General features: G+C 41.1%; 1 protein-coding gene across 1 annotated transcript in view; it reads left to right on the forward strand.

The window, feature by feature from the left end:
- Positions 1 to 2974: 2974 nt before the first annotated feature.
- The window catches only part of FAM78B (family with sequence similarity 78 member B), a 91449-nt gene continuing 74000 nt past the window's right edge, over positions 2975 to 20423 (forward strand). Inside the window, exon 1 of the mRNA XM_063426693.1 lies at positions 2975 to 3550. Coding sequence (XP_063282763.1) covers positions 3288 to 3550 — 263 coding nt within the window. The 5' untranslated portion in view covers positions 2975 to 3287. The remainder of the gene's footprint in view (positions 3551 to 20423) is intronic.

Genomic DNA, 20423 nt, shown 5'->3' on the forward strand with positions numbered 1-20423 from the left:
TTTAACCCTTAAGGACACATGACATGTCTGACATGTCATGATTCCCTTTTATTCCAGAAGTTTGGTCCTTAAGGGGTTAAGAGGTTAATGTATGTAAATTACACACACATGCAATTTTACCATAATGGTTTATTTTTTTTAAAAATCTTTACAACATAGTTTCTCAAATACTCTCATAGCATCAGATTTCAAATTATGTGGGTAAAAATGTTATTTTTGCTTCAAATCTGTATGTTTAAAATTATCTTCAGTAATTTCTTCCTTACCTGAAAAAAAAGTTTTCTTCTTTTTTATCTATATTATGTTCTAAGAATTTTTTTTTCTGGTTACGTCTTTTATGTTATGGCAATCGAATCATAAAGGGTTCAGGATCCAGTGGAAAATTCAACTTACCTAAACTAAGCAATGTTCATATCAAAAGGCACTGAAAGTCTGAGCCTACTATTAAGTGGCTCAGCAATATGTGAGTGGGGTCAATTTGTGTTAATTTCTTTAGCTTACTAATATATATATTTCTCTATGGTCTTTCACTTTTTGTATTTTTAGGTTTTATCCATCTTATGGTAAAATTTCATGTGTGTGGAGTTTACATATATTAATACATTAACACGCGGTGCTCGTCACACGCAATAGGTCCCCCCTATGTGGTGACATTGCAGTAATCAGTAACAGTAAAGTGTTCCTTTTAGGATTGAATATTCTATGATAATATCCATCAATGTATGGTTTTTTTTTCCCCTTCAAAAATCAATAGTCAACTTTTCATGTAAGTTTTCTATATTGCACTGCTCTACGGTACACAGAGAGTTAAGGTATCCAATGTAGTTGAGCACATTCCATGCCTATTTTTAATCAGTGTCTACTGACACTGGGGGGATTCAGTTCTGACCTACAGGACTACTGCTGATAGCCTTTAGATCTTTTCTTGTTATGTTTGCAATGCACCCCCTCCCCCCCCCCCCCCCATTATTCTGAATAAAGATTTCTTCCTATAATGCTGATCACTATCTCATTATATTAGTCATAATAATTAGTCTAATCCAAAAAATCTGATTCACAACAGCATTGTTCTTTTCTTTCTCGTTCATGCCCAGATCGCCCCTTTTACAGTCCAAAATAGTTTTCGCTTCCAGGCTCGTCTTGATGAGCTCCCACACCTCAACCTTATGACAGGCTGTAAACTGGCTCACTATAAGATTTCAAGTTCAATTTAAAATGTAAACCTTGCTATTATAACCGCCCCAACTCTCAAGAAAAACCTTACCGATAGTGATGAAAGTTTCATTCTACAAAGTATCCAGTTCTCCTTTAAACTCACTTTCAATTCTCAAAAATTCTCATTTAATAACCGGTTTGTTTGTGGATGATGAATACTTGTATATAATATGCTATATGATATAAAAATATAAACAAACGTCTATTTTGCGTACTCATTATTACTCATTTGGTTATCATCCCCAGAAATAACTATTTTATTCCATGTACACTATATAATCACTATAATTCTACAGTTTTATATTTTATCTTTCAAAATTGCTAATTTATGTTGGCAAGCCATATAGTATTATGCCATATGTAATATATGCAGATGTGAGTGCACAGTGTGTGGGTGTAGTATATAATGATGTATGCAGTTATGCTGTTATATATTTTCATTAGCACATTTTACCTTTTATGTTGTGTGAGTGTCCAACAAGTAAAAAAAAAAAAAAAAATATATATATATATATATATATATATATATATATATATATAAAATGATTGGAAATGACCGCACTCCAAGGACTTGTTGATAGTAAAAATAAAATATAACTTTTATTCTATATCATTTAAAAATATCGACGTTTCAGCCCCAATACATGGGCTTTCATCAGGATGGCATTGCCATCCCATGTATTGGGACTGAAACGTCGATATTTTTAAAGTCCTTGGAGTGCAGTCATTTCCAATCATTTTTTTGTATCTTGTGCCTGACCAGCACCGGGCAATTATTCTCTAATCCAGGAGTGCAAGCATCTCGGTTTATATATATATATATATATATATATATATATATATATATATATATATATATTATTTTTTTTTTTTTTTTTTTTTCTTTTTTACTTGTTGGACACTCACACAACAGAAAAGGTAAAATGTGCTGGTGAAAATATATAAGATATATATATATATATTTATTAGATAGGTAGATAGAAAAAAAGATAGATAGAGATATATACTTACACACACACTACATACATATTTTTTATTTTTTTACATGTATCTTTATATCAAGCAGCTAACAGCAGACTCAGCAGGCACTGGAGAGCTGTGTTTTAATCATTATATGATCCTGGGTCTTATAGTGTGTCTGTGAGTGCATCGGGGGATTTAAACCTTCTAATCTTAGTGTGGCCGGGAAGGGACAAACCTTTCCGTCCCTGCCTGCAGGAGGAAACGCGCTGTCATTTTAGGGAATGGTTGTGGTACAGGCTGTGTTTAGGAGTCGGCACATGCTGGTGCCAGTGATGGGGATAAAGGTATGACAAAGACTGGGTGTGTATAGGATGGAGAGGGAGTTCACACACAGCCTCTGCCTCCCCCCTCTCCTCCTTCCCAGGCTGTGACACAGAGAGGTGCATGCAGCTAGTAAATGCTGGGGGTCATGCAGCGCCTTGGGAGCCACAGCCTGTGTGCTGTGTGTTATTCGGGGTCTCCCCAAGCCATTTGCCTGGCTTTATGACAGCACTGTGGGTGGGTGGATCAGACTGATTAGACACCCCCCACCCCTCTCCCATCTTCTCTCCCTCCCCGACACAAAGAGGCTGAGACGGAGGAGAGTGGGATCCAGCCAGCAGCAAGGAGAACATCAGCTTCCAGCCCACCTGGGACATGACAAGCCCTGGCTACCCCAGCAGGGCACAGGAGGAGAGGCTAGAACTAGCCTGGGGTGGGGGGCAGTGGTGGGGAGGGGGCAGGTGGCACTGGAAGACAGCATGGTTGTGAGATCAAGATGAAGAGGAGGAGGAGGAACAGGGAGGGGGGTATCCATCCATTAGTGTGCAGTATAATATTACCATCTGGCTAAGAACAAGTGTAGAGGGAGCAGGCGAAGCAGCAACCACCATCACTGCTGGATTTAGCAGACCTGCTGCAACACCCAATGCAATACACAGCACAAATAGACAGGGCAGCCTTCACCAGGAGACAGGCTGCCATACCCACACACCAGTTTTGCCACTGCAATTGCCCTGGTCGGTCTCATTGATGCCTCTGCCTTCCTGCCCCCGACCCAAGCACCGACTATGGGCTGCCTCCAAAGCCTCACCTGCAAGTCCCGCATCAAGAGGGAGAACATCACGGTGTATGATGTGTGTGCCACCATAGACCAGTGCCCTACCTCCATAGAGGAGAACTCGCCCATTGTCTTAAGGTACAAGACCCCTTACTTTAAAGCCTCTGCCAGGGTGGTCATGCCACCCTTGCCCAGGAACGAGACCTGGGTGGTTGGATGGATACAAGCTTGCAATCAGATGGAATTCTTCAACATCTACAGCGACCTGGGAATGTAAGTAAGCTGCCTCTGGTGCCAACATAGGGACATTGTAGTGCCAACTATGACCTCCAGGGGCAGTATCACCAAGGGAGGGAGGTGGAGGGGTTAAATGTAATATCAATTTGTATATAGACTATACATAAAGTTAAATAGCCAATATCATAATGTCCCCATACTCCACCCAAAAACTGTAGGTTTTAGGCAAGTGTTTCTAGTCATTTGTGTGCCAGAGGTACTGAAATGGTTAATTTCCTAAACTCTGTATTAGCATTCTAAGCACAAATTGCATTTTTTTTTTTGTGACTTGTACATTTCTTATTTTCTGTGATCAGTGTTGTGGATTTTATGGAATGATGTCATTTATTACAATCCCCCACGTTCCCAGTAGCAGATTAAGGATGTGTGATCAAACTCCCCAAATAAATTATTCAGAGATTCACTAGTCATTAATCTACAAAGTTGATATCATTATCTGAGCTTCATACATGTCAAGGGCAAACTAAAATGAGATGTTTTCTTTAATTATATATATATTTCTAACTGACATTATTAGCCAGTTGCTTACTTGTAAATGAATACCGTATAAACCACAGAGCTTAATGGAAATGTCATGGTGTTAATGTGAGCATTACCAGAATTTGAGTGTTTGGAAACCAGCACCGATCAGTAAAACAACACTATGCCAGGTTTCGGTAAAGAAAATGTTTCTGCTTTCAAAGTTCAGAGATTTACATGGCATAAGCAGAAACATTGCTTCTTAATTACAAATTGACAAGTTACTGCAGTGACTAATATTGGTAATGGAAATTGGACAGTGACTCACTTTCAAGGACCCAGATAGTATAAATGATATATATCTCTATATTGAGTCATTTGCTTTACCAGTTTGAAGCTTTGAGAAGTTAAACGTGTTCGCTAAAGTATATATTCACAGGTAATGGGTATAGAAATAGCTTTCCATCTGTCTACTTTTGGATAAAATATTGTCACCTCTAATGAAGAAGAGGAAATGTCTCTATTTTAAAGTTCAAAACCGCTATTAGCACATTTATTTTATTGAATTAAATGGCAAAAAGAGTTGATGACAAGTTAGCCTGGTTTGTAAATATAGGGGCAAAGTTTTCATTTTTAATTAAATGTTACCACTCCTTTACAACACATAGGCTTTGCACAATTATATATTTAGGAAGTTACTTAAATCACTGGAGAGGTTTTGTCTCTTTTATTAAAACCACTATTTAATTAATGTCTGGGTTGATGACCTTCAAAAGATTTCCATTTAGCATACTGTCTACTGCCGGACATGTCAACATTCTAGATATTTAAACATTTTTTGGTTCAAAAGCTATGTTTAAAATAGCAGGCCATTGCTAAGGAATGCACAGAAATGTGGGCAGCAAAGGGGGATGACTATTCTGAAATGCATTCTGCGAATTTCAGGGGAGATGCTCTATGTAAAGCAATATATTTTTAGAAATGCAATGTATCATAAACCCGGTATTTAAAATAAAGAGAGATATATTTTGTTTCTGTGTGTGTGTGTGTATTTGCAATATGTAAATACATATACAACCCTATAAGTAGGTAATCAAAGCTTTGTAGTCTCTGCTTAGGACATAACAGAAACACTCTTGTGTAAAACTACCAATCTTTTTAAAAAGCAGAATATATATTTTTTGCATTTCTTTTTTTTTTTCTCAATGTGTCAAAAATATTGATATAACTGACCCGGTGTACTATTTTTTTTCCTGTGCATTTACAAATATATACTAGTTAGTTTGGTGAATTCCCATTAAATTTCTAACTGACAAATACAGGTAATCAGGTCTGTGTATGAAGCTCTGAATCTCCTGTATTTTTTTTTTTTTTTTTTTTTTGTGAACTGTGGCCTTTAGCCAGGGCGATGTAAGTGACACACCACAACAGCTTGAATGCCAGATGTTTCCTATGCCTCACATGAATATTAGCATTATCAGCATCTTGTGCATTAGGTACTGAGGTTCTGGATTTGCTGATAGCTCCTGATTTTAGCAGGACATATACATTCTAAAATAGCATGGTTTCTGGACTGTACCTTACCTTTCTGTCTTGTTTGTAGAGAATTTTAACACAACAATACATTTTAACTGAATAAGTCATTTAAACTGTGGATTATATTGTATGATCGCCTGTTTTAAAACCTGCCTATTCCATCAAGTAATTTTGGGGTCTTATACGATTAAGGTACATGGGTTTCCCCTTTCTCATAGTCTTTGTTCATCGCCGTTTATATTGTGTCACCCTTTCCTACTCAATACATCTCTATGAGGAAAATTCTGCGTCTCCATGCAGAGCGTGGGGACGCTGAACGGCAGGGCTGCTTATTGTGCAGCCCTGAGCCAGGAAGCCCTTTCAGTGGCCATCTAAGGAGTGGCCACTTGGAGGTGTCCCTATGGGCAATGTAAACACTGCCTTATCACTGAAACGGCAGTGTTTACATGAAAATGCCTGAAGGGAGCTATACTCACCAGAACAACTTCATTAAGCTGTATTTGTTCTGGTGACTATAGTGTCCCTTTAAGGAAAACTATAGTGCAGGAATACATGTTTGTATTACTGACACTATAGTGTATGAATCACAGTGTAGGGTCCCAGCTCCCCTCTATGTTGAGATGAAAGGGTTTAAACTTACCTTTTCACCCATGCAACGCTGGTCTTGCCATGGCTGGACCCTCCTGGTCAAGTCTTGATGGCTGAAATCATCGATCTTGATGATCTCAGCCAATCCAATGACTTCCTATAGGAAATCATTGGGAGGTTTTTGCACATGCATGTCATATTGCTGCGCCAATCAGCATTTCCTCATAGAGATGCATTGAATCATGTATTTCTATGGGTAACGTTCAGCGCCTCCGGGCTGTGCAGCCTTGGCATAGGAAACACCTCTAGTGGCTGGCTGTCTGAGTGACTAGGTGTTACTATACTCTTAAAAGGCAGTGTTTACATTTAAAAGCCTGCAGGGCTATAGACACGAGAACCGTGTCCTTGCCCTCAGTCATATCTGAATGAGCTGTAGTATAGCTCATTAAGAAGTGTGTGATTAGCCTGTCCCAAGAATTAGCAATTTTTCCGCAAAGCTTTTCAATGGGAAGCCCCTGATAAGACAATATCCCGCTGAGACAGGAACGTCTGTGCTCAAAAAAAAAGAGGAGAACATTCAGTAGCTCAAGAAACTAATTCTACAGATAACATAAGCAAGCTTTTTAGTTTCCCTACTCTCACAGTCCCTTCCCTGGAAAAATATGCCAAAAAATATTAAATTCATGTTTTATTGAGGGGAAAAATCTCCCCCATGGTTTTATTTTCTTTTTGTTTGTTTCGTTTTTATAGAGCGTTCTTTTAAAGCATAAATAGAATCACATCTGCCTTCAAACTGCCACTAATATGATGTTTTGTCAGTGTTAATGGAACACTGTCATCAAAACTTTTTAATCCCTTACTATAATCTTTATTTTTTACACATAACAGATAATTTGTTTAAGTTAATCGTCTATTGAACTTTTGAAACTTTTGAAGAAATCCTTTATGTACTTACATAGATACATAGCTATCTAGGTTGAAAAAAAGACTAAAGGCTATCAAGTTCAACCTTAAAATCCATTCTATAATGCTGTTGACCCAGTATAAGGCATAAAATCCAATTATAGCAATTTCCAATTGTGCCACAAAAAGAGAAAAAAAATCTTCTTGACTCCATAATGGCAATCAGATTTCTCCTTCGTTCAACAACCTGTTCACATACATATCAATTATATCCTTAAATATTCTGTTTTTGAAAAAAACAAAAACATCCAAGCCTTTATTATCTGATAAGACAACGTCTCTAAGCAGAGAATTCCAAGTTTTTATGGTTGTGACTGTAAAGAACCCTTCCCTATGCTGTAAGTAAAAACGCCTTTCTTCCAGTCCCAATGGGTGACCACTTGTCTGTTGTATATACCTGCTAATGAACAGATTAGCTCATAGTAGTTTGTACTAACGCTGTATATACCATACTCTTGCCCACGTTTCCCAATCCTCCTTCCTCATAGTGATCATTATGCACTGTGAACTTTTTTGGTCAGATTGTCTGACCCAACACTCACCATTCTTTAACTGTCCTTTACTTTTCAAATTTGCCTAAGAGTAAATGCTGCCCACAGGGAGAAAACACATCATTATGAAAAGCAACAGAAGTTTTTGCAAACAGGGCCGTCTACATTGACAAAGATGTATTTTGCCACCCCCACAATAAAAAAAATGCCTCTTTACTTGTGTTTGTCTCTTAATGCCCTTTGTGACTTTCTGGCCCCTTTTTGTGTTTCTTATCACCTCTTTTGATTGACTTACTGTATCATATACCCTGTTTTTCTCATTTGTGTGTCTTTCACCCCCGTACAAGTCTCTTACAACCCCCAGTGTGTTTATCTTTTTCTCCTTCTTCAGCCCTCTGTATATCTCTTTCCCTTTTGTCTGTCTCTTTCTTCCCCAGGCTGCTCTGTGTCTCTTCCTCCCCATAATCACCTTTGGGCATCTCTTTCTCCACCCAGCCCTTCTTTGTATGTCTTTCTCCCCCGCCACCCAGCCTCTCTGTTTGTCCTGTTCTCCCCTCAACCCCTGTGTGTGTCTCTTCCCCCCAGCATCTCTGTATGACTCTCACCCCCAGCCCCTCTGTGTGTCTCTTTCTCCCCCCCAGTCCATCTGTGTATCTCTTATCCACATCCCTTTTGTATGGTTCTCTTCCATAGCATCCCCATGCCGTTGTGGTCTCTTCTACTCCTTTTTGTGGTCTCTTCCCCCTTCCCTACTGTTAACCCGCATGTAGCATGGCCACATGGTCTGAAGTCGTGGAGCTTCTGTATCCTCTGCCCAGTCTGATAGGTGGCTACTCGTTGCTCTCAGTGGTTACTAAAGACTTACTAGCTTTCTGTGAGACTGGGTATGGATACAAAAGATCCTCTACCACGATCCGCTCGGCCACTCTATTTTAAGTGACTGGCAAGAGGGGGAGTGCTGTGTCATCTGGAGATTATGCCTGCCAGGCTTGTGTGCCCTAGGCGGATGCCTGTGCCACCATATGGTTGTATTGACCCTAGTTGCAAAATAGTGAGGATTTGGTCGGCTAGCTTACAGTGTGAACCTAGGTGGATAATGATGGCTGTCAGGGGAAGTGGGAAATGTAGGTAATTGATTTATTGTACATGAATTAAAGAAAAATGAATGATGATATGTTATAAAATTACATTTTCCAAACAGATATAAACTTTAGTGCCTTAATCAAATTAAATATTAGTGTAATAAAATATCTTACCTGAAAGCACTTGTATCTTTTTTTATTTTTAACATAAGAAGAATTACAGGCTTTGATTACAAAAAAATGTCATCTGCCATCAATCCTGTTGGCCTAGATTATTTAAACAGAAAACATATTGGGTCTGTTCTCCAAACAGCAAGCTGTGGTGTGCTAAGGGGGATCAACTTGCAAGACTTGTGACAAAATAAAATAGGCCTTGGTTTAATAAGCTTTCCAAACGATTCAGTACTGTTAGAAGAAAAAAAAAAAAAAAAGAATTCAAATGATTTATGTACAGAAGTCACCATCAAAATCTTTGATGATTTTTGTAGATAAATAATTTGGAAATGTTTTTCTAACAGAACGGAATAATTCGTAAAGCTTATTAAATCGAGACCAAAAATAAAAAAATAAATAATTCTTTAACTCTGAACGCTGAATTGGAGACATAGTGGGTTATTCAATAAACACTGATTTTTTTTTTTTTTTTTTTTTTTTTTTTTACAAATTAAATCTGATTGACAACATTGAGGCTAAAGTAGCTGATTTGGAAAAAAAATATCCAATTCAACTATAGTCACAGCCAGCTTAGCTAATTGAGCTGTAATTTAGCCATTCGGGCTAAATTTACAAAGCCACAGTGTTTAGTGAATAGTTTTCTGTACATTTTTCTTCTGTTACTTTTGCCTGAATTTTAAGGTTGGTTCTCAAGTCACCACTACTTTCTGATTCGCAAATAAACTCTGTACACACTCAGGGTTATTCACTACACTCCAAATTGTACTGAGCCAAAAACTGGAATTGCAAAATGCAGCCAAAACTAACCGAGCTGTGACTGTACCTGATGTTGCCCATGTGTTGCATTCAAATTTGAATTCACTACAATTTCCTAAGGTTATTCATTAAAAGGTAGCGTTTACAGTGCACAGACTGCAGGCACAGGCAGTACACACTAGAACCACTACATTAAGCTATATTGGTCCTGGTCAATATAGTGTCCCTTTAATTACTGGTGTAAAGATTTTTTTTAAAACAGGGGTGCTCAAAAGGTAGGTCCCAAGATGTTCTAGAACTACACCCATTATGCTTTACATGCTTTTAAAATGTCTTTAGAATAACAAAGCATCATGGAAACTGTCGTTTTCAAACTTTTGGGGATCTACCTTTTGGGTACCCCTGCTTTAAAACTGCAACAGTCTCTCAAAACTAGTAGGCCGCTGTAAGATATGGTAAAATGTAGCTCAAACCTAGAATTTCAAGGACATGCGACTGTAAAAATGCAAGTCAGAGGGTTAAACAATGAATCATTTAGAAAGCCATCACCTTTATAATAGAGAGTCTGAAGAATAGGGCAGTACATTTTCTAAGTGGTATGTGAAATACTGGATTCACAGCTAAGGTACATCGAACCACCCACCTCTAAAATGTGAAAATCAGCTCTTGGAGTGACAAGATAAGAGAGCAAATGTGAGAATAACAGTGTTTAGGGAGCCCACAGACATTTTAGGAATCTGGAAGGCACTTCTGGAATCTGCAGTTACCTCTAGAATGTTATTTCAAATGAGCATAGGAGCAGCTGATTGTTATATACACTAATACCCACTAGACTTTTTTCGAACCACCCTCTGACATTCTCTAGATATTGTTTCTAAAATTGGAGCACTAAGCTAAAAATAGGGAAACTCTGTAAAGCACTTAAAAAAATAAATAAACGCACAAGGTTTATATTTAAAAGTTAATACTATAGGACCATAAATGTGCTGGTAGATTTACTTGGTCTCTCTTTTAATACCTTTGTAATGTATAAGTGTATTATAATTCAATAGTGTATTTCTGATTATGATATCTGGGCACAAAATATGAGGACTTTGCAATATCTCCAACTCCCCTAAAGCAGCACAGAGCCATCGAATGGCTACATAAGCTATCACTGTGCATCCTAATAATTAAATGTTTTATTTTAAGACCGTATACAACTGCACTGTTAAACTGTTTAGTTGTAATAAACTGGCAAACAAATTGAATAAAAGGGCTGAAATAAGCAAACAACAAAAATATCAGTGATAAAGTCAAAGTTAGACTACTTTGGCTGCTCTCAGCATATCACAATCACCTTTTGCTGGTATAAATTGGTATGGCTAAAGAAGAGTGTAATTTCTGCCTTAGCCATACCTTCAACGGGCTGGGAATGTAGGCGGCCATGGATCCCTATGCAGAATAGAGGGACAGCACCTTGGGACTCCAGGCACCATAACTACTTCAATGAGCTAAAATGGTTATAATGCTTAAAGTGTCTCTTTATGTTGTTTCAGCATGTGTCCTATTTCAAAGATAAGTTTTACCCATTAAGGACACATGACATGTGTGACATGTCATGATTCCCTTTTATTCCAGAAGTTTGGTCCTTAAGGGGTTAAAGGTTACTTCAACTACAATGACCACTTCTGCTTTTCAAAGTGGTCGTGGTGATAGGAGTCTGGATTTGCAGTGTTTAAGCGTGAAACACTGCACATCCAAAGTTATTGTTAGTTTTGTGCTGGGGGTTACTTGCACCTCTGGATCATGTGACTTAGGCAGCACGGAACTCTGATCTAATGTTAGTTCTGTGCATATTTTTTGTCTCCAGGCAGAGCCTGAAAGGGAGATGCTCTTGTCTCCGCCCCAACCCTATCTATCCCCTCCGTTGATATTTTTCTTATTCCCTGTCCTCCCTCTTCTTTTCCTTTGCCGTCTCAGAGCGCGCACATGCACTCTGAGCTGGTTAAAGCCATCAATAAAAGGCTTCGCTTTAAGAAGCCTTTGATTGGACCTCAGCGTTGCTCCCATTGCATCAGATGGTGGTGCTTCGAGCAGTGATGGGAGCTTCGCCCTGCCCTTGATAAAGGTAACTAAAATCTTATTTAATCATTTCTTTTGGGATGAACATATAGAATAATGCTAATATTATTCTATTGTAGAGGGGAAAAAAGGGTTGGCGAATACTTTTAATTAAGTGAGTATTTTCTCATAAGAATTAACGCTCAGAATAAATGAGTCACCCAAAGCTTAATACCCTATCCCTATCCTCACAGCTCACTTTATGTAACTTTACAGTTGGCTGACCTGAGGCTGCTATCCCTTGTCAATAGTTACACTACAGGGATAGCCAATTAACATGCTGACACTGCCTTCTAGAAGAGGTAATCAGCAAACTGCAATGAAAAAAATACAGTCCCTATATTTACACAAGAACAATTTTAAAACAATACACATTATGAGGGAAAAAACGTTAAAAAAGTTAAATTTTAATTAAAACGTTTTATTAAACTAAAAAAAATGTAAATCTCTATTAAAAAAAATGATATGATTACTTACACTGTTGGATCTTAACAGAGTGGGAATTTGAAGCCTATGATTTTGGTAGAGAAGCCTGTTTGTGAAGCATTAATTTATCATTTCACATGCTCACCGTCTTTCGTTGCAGTCACACAAGCTTTGACTGCCAACTGGCCGGCATTCCTGTTATTTTCTGCTGGGCTATTTCAGTTGCAATGATCGAGCTAGGCTGTTTTTAATCTCTTCCCAAATTGATTGAGAAGCAGGAGAATGAAGAGTGTGATGCAGGGAACGAGCTGATTTTTTGGGGACGGTTAGCTCCATGATATATCTGCACACAGTGCCAAGGCACTTGGTATGAATTAACAAAAGCCTTGCAAAATGTAGTCTAAAGTATAAAACAGACGAATGGGAAAATCTCAAAAAACAAACAAACAAGTTAATTAAAGAAATACCTAAGTGAAATACATTTATACTCTTTAGATGAATGCCTATTCTAAGATTCTTTCTTATTTGTATTTGAATGGCGTTGTCTGCTCATGATTGCGTTGATGCTTGGAGTCCTAACAGTCTGACATTCTAATGCCATCTCAACTATAGTCTGTGTTATCATGTTTATATTCCATAGAGTTTGGTTCTAGTGGCAACCGAGTACTGTTTCACAAATGGGTTACCCTTAGGACCTGTCAGGCATTAATGCATCTAAAGAGTAGGAAGTGATACCCTTGTGATACTGCCAGGGCCACTTTAAATATGAACTGTCAGTAAAAATTATATTTTTTTATATGATGTAGCATGTATTGATATATGCAACTCGTTCACTTCTAATGGTAACTGGCCATTCTCCTCCTTCCAGTGTAAGCATCCCTGAGTATTCTACAGATAGACAGCAGTTGGCTTGTCTAATGTTTAGAACATTGGCAACCGCCTGATACACACTGTTTAGAGAGTGGGGAGGACTAAAACCTGTGTAGTGTGCATGACTGCTGACCCCGGACCAAGACTCCCACCACCCTTTGCCCAATAAATACACAACACCTTTTGTATGGGTAAGGGCAACGGCCACAGCTTTATTAACAGAATTCACATAAATCACCAGCGTCCACAACCTGTCAGCTGTTGGGGGATTACCAACAGACAGCTCTATCAAATGAATCCCACGAGTCCAATGCAGCCTGCCCCCGCCATCAGCTCTCAGCAGGCTGCGACTCCCCAAGCCGCTTGGGCAATTTCTTCCGAACCTCTTCGCTGGCCAGGACTACCGCGAGCTGTGACAAAGCAAAGAAACAACAGGACACAACCAAAACAACACCATCATAAACACTTTTTTGGGTGGGCGGGCGGGCGGGAAGCTAGCAACACTACACCTCTGCCCGGGGAACTGGTTAGTACCCTCCCATTTTTCCCCATCTTAATGCCCCCCATGTGCCACAATGTATCCCCTATGACCCAACCCCTTATCCCTGCCAGCAGTCATGTCCTCCCTTCCTTAAGATTTCCAGGGAGGTACTTGACTGCTGACCCCGGACCAAGACTCCCACCACCCGTTGCCCAATAAATACACAACACCTTTTGTATGGGTAAGGGCAACGGCCACAGCTTTATTAACAGAATTCACATAAATCACCAGCGTCCACAACCTGTCAGCTGTTGGGGGATTACCAACAGACAGCTCTATCAAATGAATCCCATGAGTCCGATGCAGCCTGCCCCCGCCATCAGCTCTCAGCAGGCTGCGACTCCCCAAGCCGCTTGGGCACTTTCTTCCGAACCTCTTCGCCGGCCAGGACTACCGCCACCGCGGTTCCTCCCTACCTACTCCCCTGGAAGGAACCGCGCCCCCCGCAGCCAGCGCCTCCTCAATACCCGCCTGAAGACCCGCATTCAGGATATCCAACCCTATGAGGGAGAGGTGTACCCCATCCTTCCGCATCAAGTTAGAATTGTCCCCTTCCAGCTCCCTGTGCCTAATGACAAAACCACCCATCCGGCGGACAAATTTACCAATGGCCACGTTTAGCTTGCGCCTACTACGCTCCACACCCTTGGCATGAGGCAGCGAACACCAACACGGCCTGGACACTATGTCCGACCAAATAAGGGTCAACTCGGGGAAAAGAGCCATACACCTAGCCAGATCGTGTCTAATTGCATGCAGGAGGTCCACTGACCTACTGCGCCCTAGGTCATTTCCCCCTGCATGAATCACCAGAGTCACTGGCCCCGACATGTACCTCCGAAGGGATACGCATTCGGCATACAGCTGCTGCCACAACATACCCCTAATACCCCTCCACCTTACCCTGGCCATCTCATAGGAAACACCCAAATTTCTCCCATAGGGCCGCTCCTCAGCTCGCCGCGCTGCGCAATACACGTATGAATGTCCCAGTATCCAAATGCAGCGGGGCCGAGGACCTACGGCGAAAATGCATTATAGTAAATGAGGTCTGACATAGGGCTGGATCGCTGCATCCGAGAAAACCCCACAAACTAGCCTGGGTGGCCGCCCCTATCCGGAAAGAATGAGCAGAGTAATGACGAGGATCCACCCCGCATGCAACCAAGGCAGCACGGAACCTGGCTGAGAACTGATAACGTGTGAGGGGGGACCCATCCCTATGAACCAAAAAGGAGAGACACCACATCGGCCTAATCTGCAAATAGTCTGAGAAAAGACGGACTGGACAGAACCTGCCGCCCGTGGCCCCGATACGTACCCATGAACCCCTACCTACCTGGTCCGTCTTGGAACGCCTTATGAAAGCATCTACCTAGTCCTCGGACCACCGGATATCCGCCAGCAGCAGAGGCCCAACCGACCTACGGTTGCGAGCAACCAACTCGCCCACCCTAAAAGCTCCAAAATGAAAATGCAACCCGAAATAATGAGGCTTCGTAGTCTGAGAAACAAACTGGCCCCAGAGCCGCATGAATCCGTCCCAGCAAGTCGGCAGACACCGGGCGGCGGCGGTCTGGGACCCTCCTAAGTCTCCAACCCCGGATAACTCGCTGAATTCCGAACCACCGAGAAACGTCTTGCCAACCCATAAACCGGCACAGAAAGGACAGGGCGGTTAATGCCTTCTCGGCCGCAGAACAAGACTTACCCTGCGCAAACATCGACTCCAACATTATCAGAGTCGCCTCCAATCGCCCGGACTCTGACCCCAGCACCAGGCTCTGCGAAAACGAGGACAGCCATGTCCGCCAGACGGCTTGATATGCCTTCCAGGAAGAGTCAGCTAAGGAGTCCGACACCAAGCCTCTCAATCCTCCAAATCGATCTCCCATAAGGAAACCGGACATCGGATACCCACTGCCTCCGCGGCTGGAGCCGACTCCCGAAAACGGTCCCACTGAAACCGAGAAAGAGAGTCAGCTACCACGTTATGAACGCCTGGAACATGACAAGCTTTAATCCAAACATTAAACTTTAAGGAAAGAAGTACCAACCGTCGCAGTAGCGCAAGAACTGGAGGGGAACTGGCGGTTGAACGGTTTATCACATGGACATCACTCATGTTGTCTGTGTGAAAAACCACTGTCCTGTTGCCTTGATCCTCCCCCCAGAGCTCCAAAGAGACCACGATGGGAAACAGCTCTAAAAACTTCAGGTTGCGCATAACATCCAAGCCCAGCCAGTGTGCCTCTGCGCACCACTTACCCTGAAAGTATGCCCCAAACCCCACGGAGCTGAAAAGGTTCCGTGAAAAGGTTCAACTCTGCGTTAGACGCCGCCTCCAGCAACCAACAGGAGCGCCTGTTGTATCGCTCCAAAAAGGAGCTCCACACCTGGAGGTCCGCGCGCAGACGCCTCGTGACTCGGATAAAATGAAAAGGCTCCCGAACCCCTACCATGGACAGAGAAAGGTGCCTGCAGAACGCACGTCCCATGGGAAGAACTCGGCACGCGAAGGCCAAGTGCCCCAGAAGCACCTGCATTTGTCGCAACTGAACCTTCCTCGCCCCACGAACCAGGTCAATCAGCCTCAAGAGGACCGACAACTTTTCATCCGGCAGCCGGAAAACCATACCGACAGAGTCGATCTCAATCCCTAAAAACGACAGAACCTGAACCGGGCCCACCGTCTTAGCCTCCGCGACGGGGACCCCGAAATATCCCATAACTGCCCTAAATGTTTTTAAAAGCCGCTCACACTCACCCGAACCCGGAGGGCCAACGAAAAGAAAATCATCCAAGTAATGAGTAGCCGATTCCAAACCCGCCTCCTGTCTCGTTACCCAATCCAGAAAACAGGAAAACATTTCAAAATAAAAACAAGAAATAGAACAACCCATGGGTAAACACATGTCGTAGCTCCCCCGCAGTGTGCACATTCATGGCGGAACCTACAGGAGCTGTACCAGCGGCAGTGGCTCTCGTTAAAGAGCCAACACACACCTTTTCTTTGCCCCGCAGAGGAGCCGGAGGTCCCTCCGGCAGGCCCGGGAAAGGGGGATGGTCTACTGGGAGTCATAATTAACAGCCAGAGACTGCCATCCTGAACGCCGAAATCCATACCCGGGCACACCGCCAACTTTTGTTGGAATTGCTGGTCATAGCGATACCAGCATTGCCCGCCATAGATTTTATAGGCTCCACAAATTAGGTCTAAGTACCCAAACAGGGCAGAAGCCTTATCTGGGAAACGGCGCACTAGGATACTGGCAAATATGTTAAACCCTTTTAACCAATTGCCAAAGGTTCTGGGTATCTGCTTACCTTTTTCCGCCTCGGGAACCTCCCCACGGCGCGGTCTGTCCACGGAATCCTTGTCAGGAGAGACCAAGGACAGCAGATCCACATACTCACTTCTCCATATTTTCTCTTGCATGTCCATAGGGACATGCAAACCTAACGGTGCAAGATCACATCCCACCGAACCCACACGGAAAGCCCCAGCAGACTGACCCCTAGGGGTTTGGGAACATCCCTGCACCTGTACCTCAGCCTGCCCTGGGAATCCCTGTACCTGAAACTCCCTATTAACCTGTCCAGTAAGATGTGAAGGGAAACTGGCCACTAGGGTTCTAAGCAGGCGCAAACACTCACTAGACTGATCTTGGGCCCCAGTCCCTGGCACGCCAGCGCAATGCAACCACTCACCGGACCGCTGGGGAACTGCTGGCACCGAAACCTCCTCTTCTTCAGAAGCAGAATCCGACCAAGACCTCCTAGGGACATCTGCAGCAGGACCTGAGCTGTGCTCCAGGTGAAATTCGCCCCCCATGTGCCACAATGTATCCCCCATGACCCAACCCCTTATCCCTGCCAGCAGTCATGTCCTCCCTTCCTTAAGATTTCCAGGGAGGTACTTTATTTTCAGTGATGCCATCAAGAGAAAATAAAGGAACACTCCGGGCACCATAACCACTCAATCTCAAAGTCCTGTTCTAACTCATTGCCTACCATCGGTGCACAACAAATGCATCTGCATTAGCCCAAGCACCAAAGGAGAGGTAGTGTGATAGGCTACTGGGGTCGCTGCTTCTGTGTTAAATCATTTGGTTTAACACTAGAAGGTAAGAGTGAGGCACCATGAGATTGAGATGAAGTAGTTATGGTGTCCAGACTGCTCTTTTAAAGGAGAGATTAAAAACCCTTTGACCAATTAAACTAAAGAATCTTTATAACTTCACCAACCGACACCTTCTTATATATGCAGTGTGTAAAATGTTAGTCTGTTTAGTAATTCCAGAGTGCCCTTTTTCACTTATGATCTGGTATTTTTTCTAGTTCTTTGTATGTGATAGTGTGAGAACATTTTGTGTTACATTTTCTGTGCACACTTTGCATTCCCTAAATTTCATGGTAACCCCGTTAATATTTACTATTTTGATAAAATAGTAATCACTACGGCAATTTTTTTTTTTCATGCACAGTTAATTAAAAAAAAAAATGTAATCGCAGCTGGCTAGCACACATCTCGTTCTGTGTTGCTTATATACTCTTACAAGTTGGTTACTGTAACTTCTACTTGATCAAGGTCAGAAGATGGCTCTTCTCGGCTGTAACTGGATGTTTGTGTTGATGGTCAATAAGTCTTCACGAGCTAAATTAGCCATTTTTCAATAATACGATAATGAGAACTGCACAATTTATTCTGATATCCAGTGGGCAGGTGTAGCCACCAATTACTTTGTGAAACATTAGGGCTGTGACTATAATAAGTTAATTTCCTGGCCATTATCTATTGGTTAATCCTGATTACAGAACAATTAATTATTGCCTTGATACATTGTATCGCCCATTACACACTTAAAATATTGTGTCCACATTGACTACAGTGTAATTGCTTTGGGACTGGTAGATAAAAGTATTATTTTGTTACAAAGATAAAAGAATATTTTATTACCTAGATAAAGATTTATTTTATATTCGACTATCCTTTAATAAACCTTGCTGCAGTTGCTCTAACAAATTAAGTTAGATGGCATTACACAATGGCAATTTGATTTCTAAATATTTCATATCAATTAAATATCAATATCAATTTGTGACATGAAAAACAAATCAATAAACATTGTAAATTGAATGGGTTCTGTACAAGCCTGAACACATATTTTTCAATCATAAATTAAAGCGTAATAACTCTAACTAAGAAGTATTTGATTTTATTAATCACCGTATAAATCAAAATTTGCTCTTGGAAGCAAAACTTCAATATAACCTGTAGACATGCATAGAAGATCTATTTTACTATGAGAAATTCAACTCACTTTTAATAGAGGAAGATTGACCGACCTTCAGTAATTAATAGATAATTAGAATGGTTTGCATACCGCTTCTAAAATCACCAAGCCAATGACAAGATATCCAAGTGAAACACAAACCGGTTATAGAGTTTAGCTATAAATTAATTGAACGTCCAAAAAGACTAAAATGACTCTGGGTCATGAGGTTAAGTTACGAATATCTACGGCATCAGTCTCACCGACAAGAAATGCTAATAACAGCAAATTAGTGCAACTGGCAAGTGTAAGGTTTGCTCATCCGTTGATTCTGACATGCGCTATTTTAGTGCTGTCACTGAAACAAAATCTGTCTGCTTTATGAGCTGGCCACAGAGGTATTATAACATATTGCAACATCCAATAATTCAGCTTTCCCCATGTGTTCACTAATATCAGCCCATAATCAACAGCTAATGACACATCTGGTTCTCACGAGTCACGTACAAGCCAACCTCGTTTTTTTGTTGTTGTTTTTTTAATGGCCGTGTACAGTAACAGCAAATTTGTGAATAAATGGTCAGTATACATAAACTGCAATATATAGAACAATATCTTTCTGTATTTCATTGTAAGCTGGATTGCAGCTCGCTGCTATAAATTAATGATGAACTGTTTGCAATATTACATTTTATCCAAGATTAAACTATGCTGATTGGATCAAAGAAATGTCCAAATATAGTAGCATGTATGTGTGTGATATTTAAGACAGCGAAATTATATATTCAGAATGCTATCTGCGTATTTCTAATATTTAGATTTTTTTGTTTTGTCGCAAGACGTTTGCAGAGTGACCTTTTGTTGATAGCTAATATAAAAAGGCTGTTATGATCTAATTGGATTTGTATAATTACTTGTCTTTAAATGGTTAATGGTTATCTGAGAGGGCATAATGAAATTTAATTATATAACATCAGGCAAATGTCTATTTTATTTATTTATTTATTTATTTGCACTACGGCAGTCACATTTTAATTTAAACGTGTTAGATGTTAAGAATCTTGTTCACCTTATTTGGAATGTTTATGTTATGTCCATTACTGTACCTGAAAAAAATATATATACTGGTGACTGCCGTTCCCATGGGTGTGTTACTTTCGGTACGCTACTAAAATCACTGGTTTTGTCAAGCAGGCCTGTAAGCCGGTAAGTTGGTGTGCACAAAGTATAGATACCAGATCACTATGTTTTTATTATTTGACTCATGAATTCTGCCTTTTCACAGACAGTGTTTGAAAGTGCTTCCCAGCAGTATGTAGAATCCATGAACCGCCAATGTAGTTTTGATGAATAATCACAACTAGAACCTGGCACATATGTGCATACAGGCATCTTCCAGCGCTATAGCTCCCCTGGATAAATCCCTATTAAAACCACTGATCGATTTATGTTCCAAAATTTCCATTTCCCCAGTTGAGTGTGCCATGAACTCTTTATGCATGCAGTGGCGAGTAACTTTTAGGCCTATCCAGCTGTGTAGCACTTGGCATTTTGGGAACTGTCTTACGCGAAAGAAAATATCGG

Source organism: Pelobates fuscus, chromosome 7, assembly GCF_036172605.1.
Source record: "Pelobates fuscus isolate aPelFus1 chromosome 7, aPelFus1.pri, whole genome shotgun sequence".
Classification (NCBI taxonomy): Eukaryota; Metazoa; Chordata; class Amphibia; order Anura; family Pelobatidae; genus Pelobates; species Pelobates fuscus.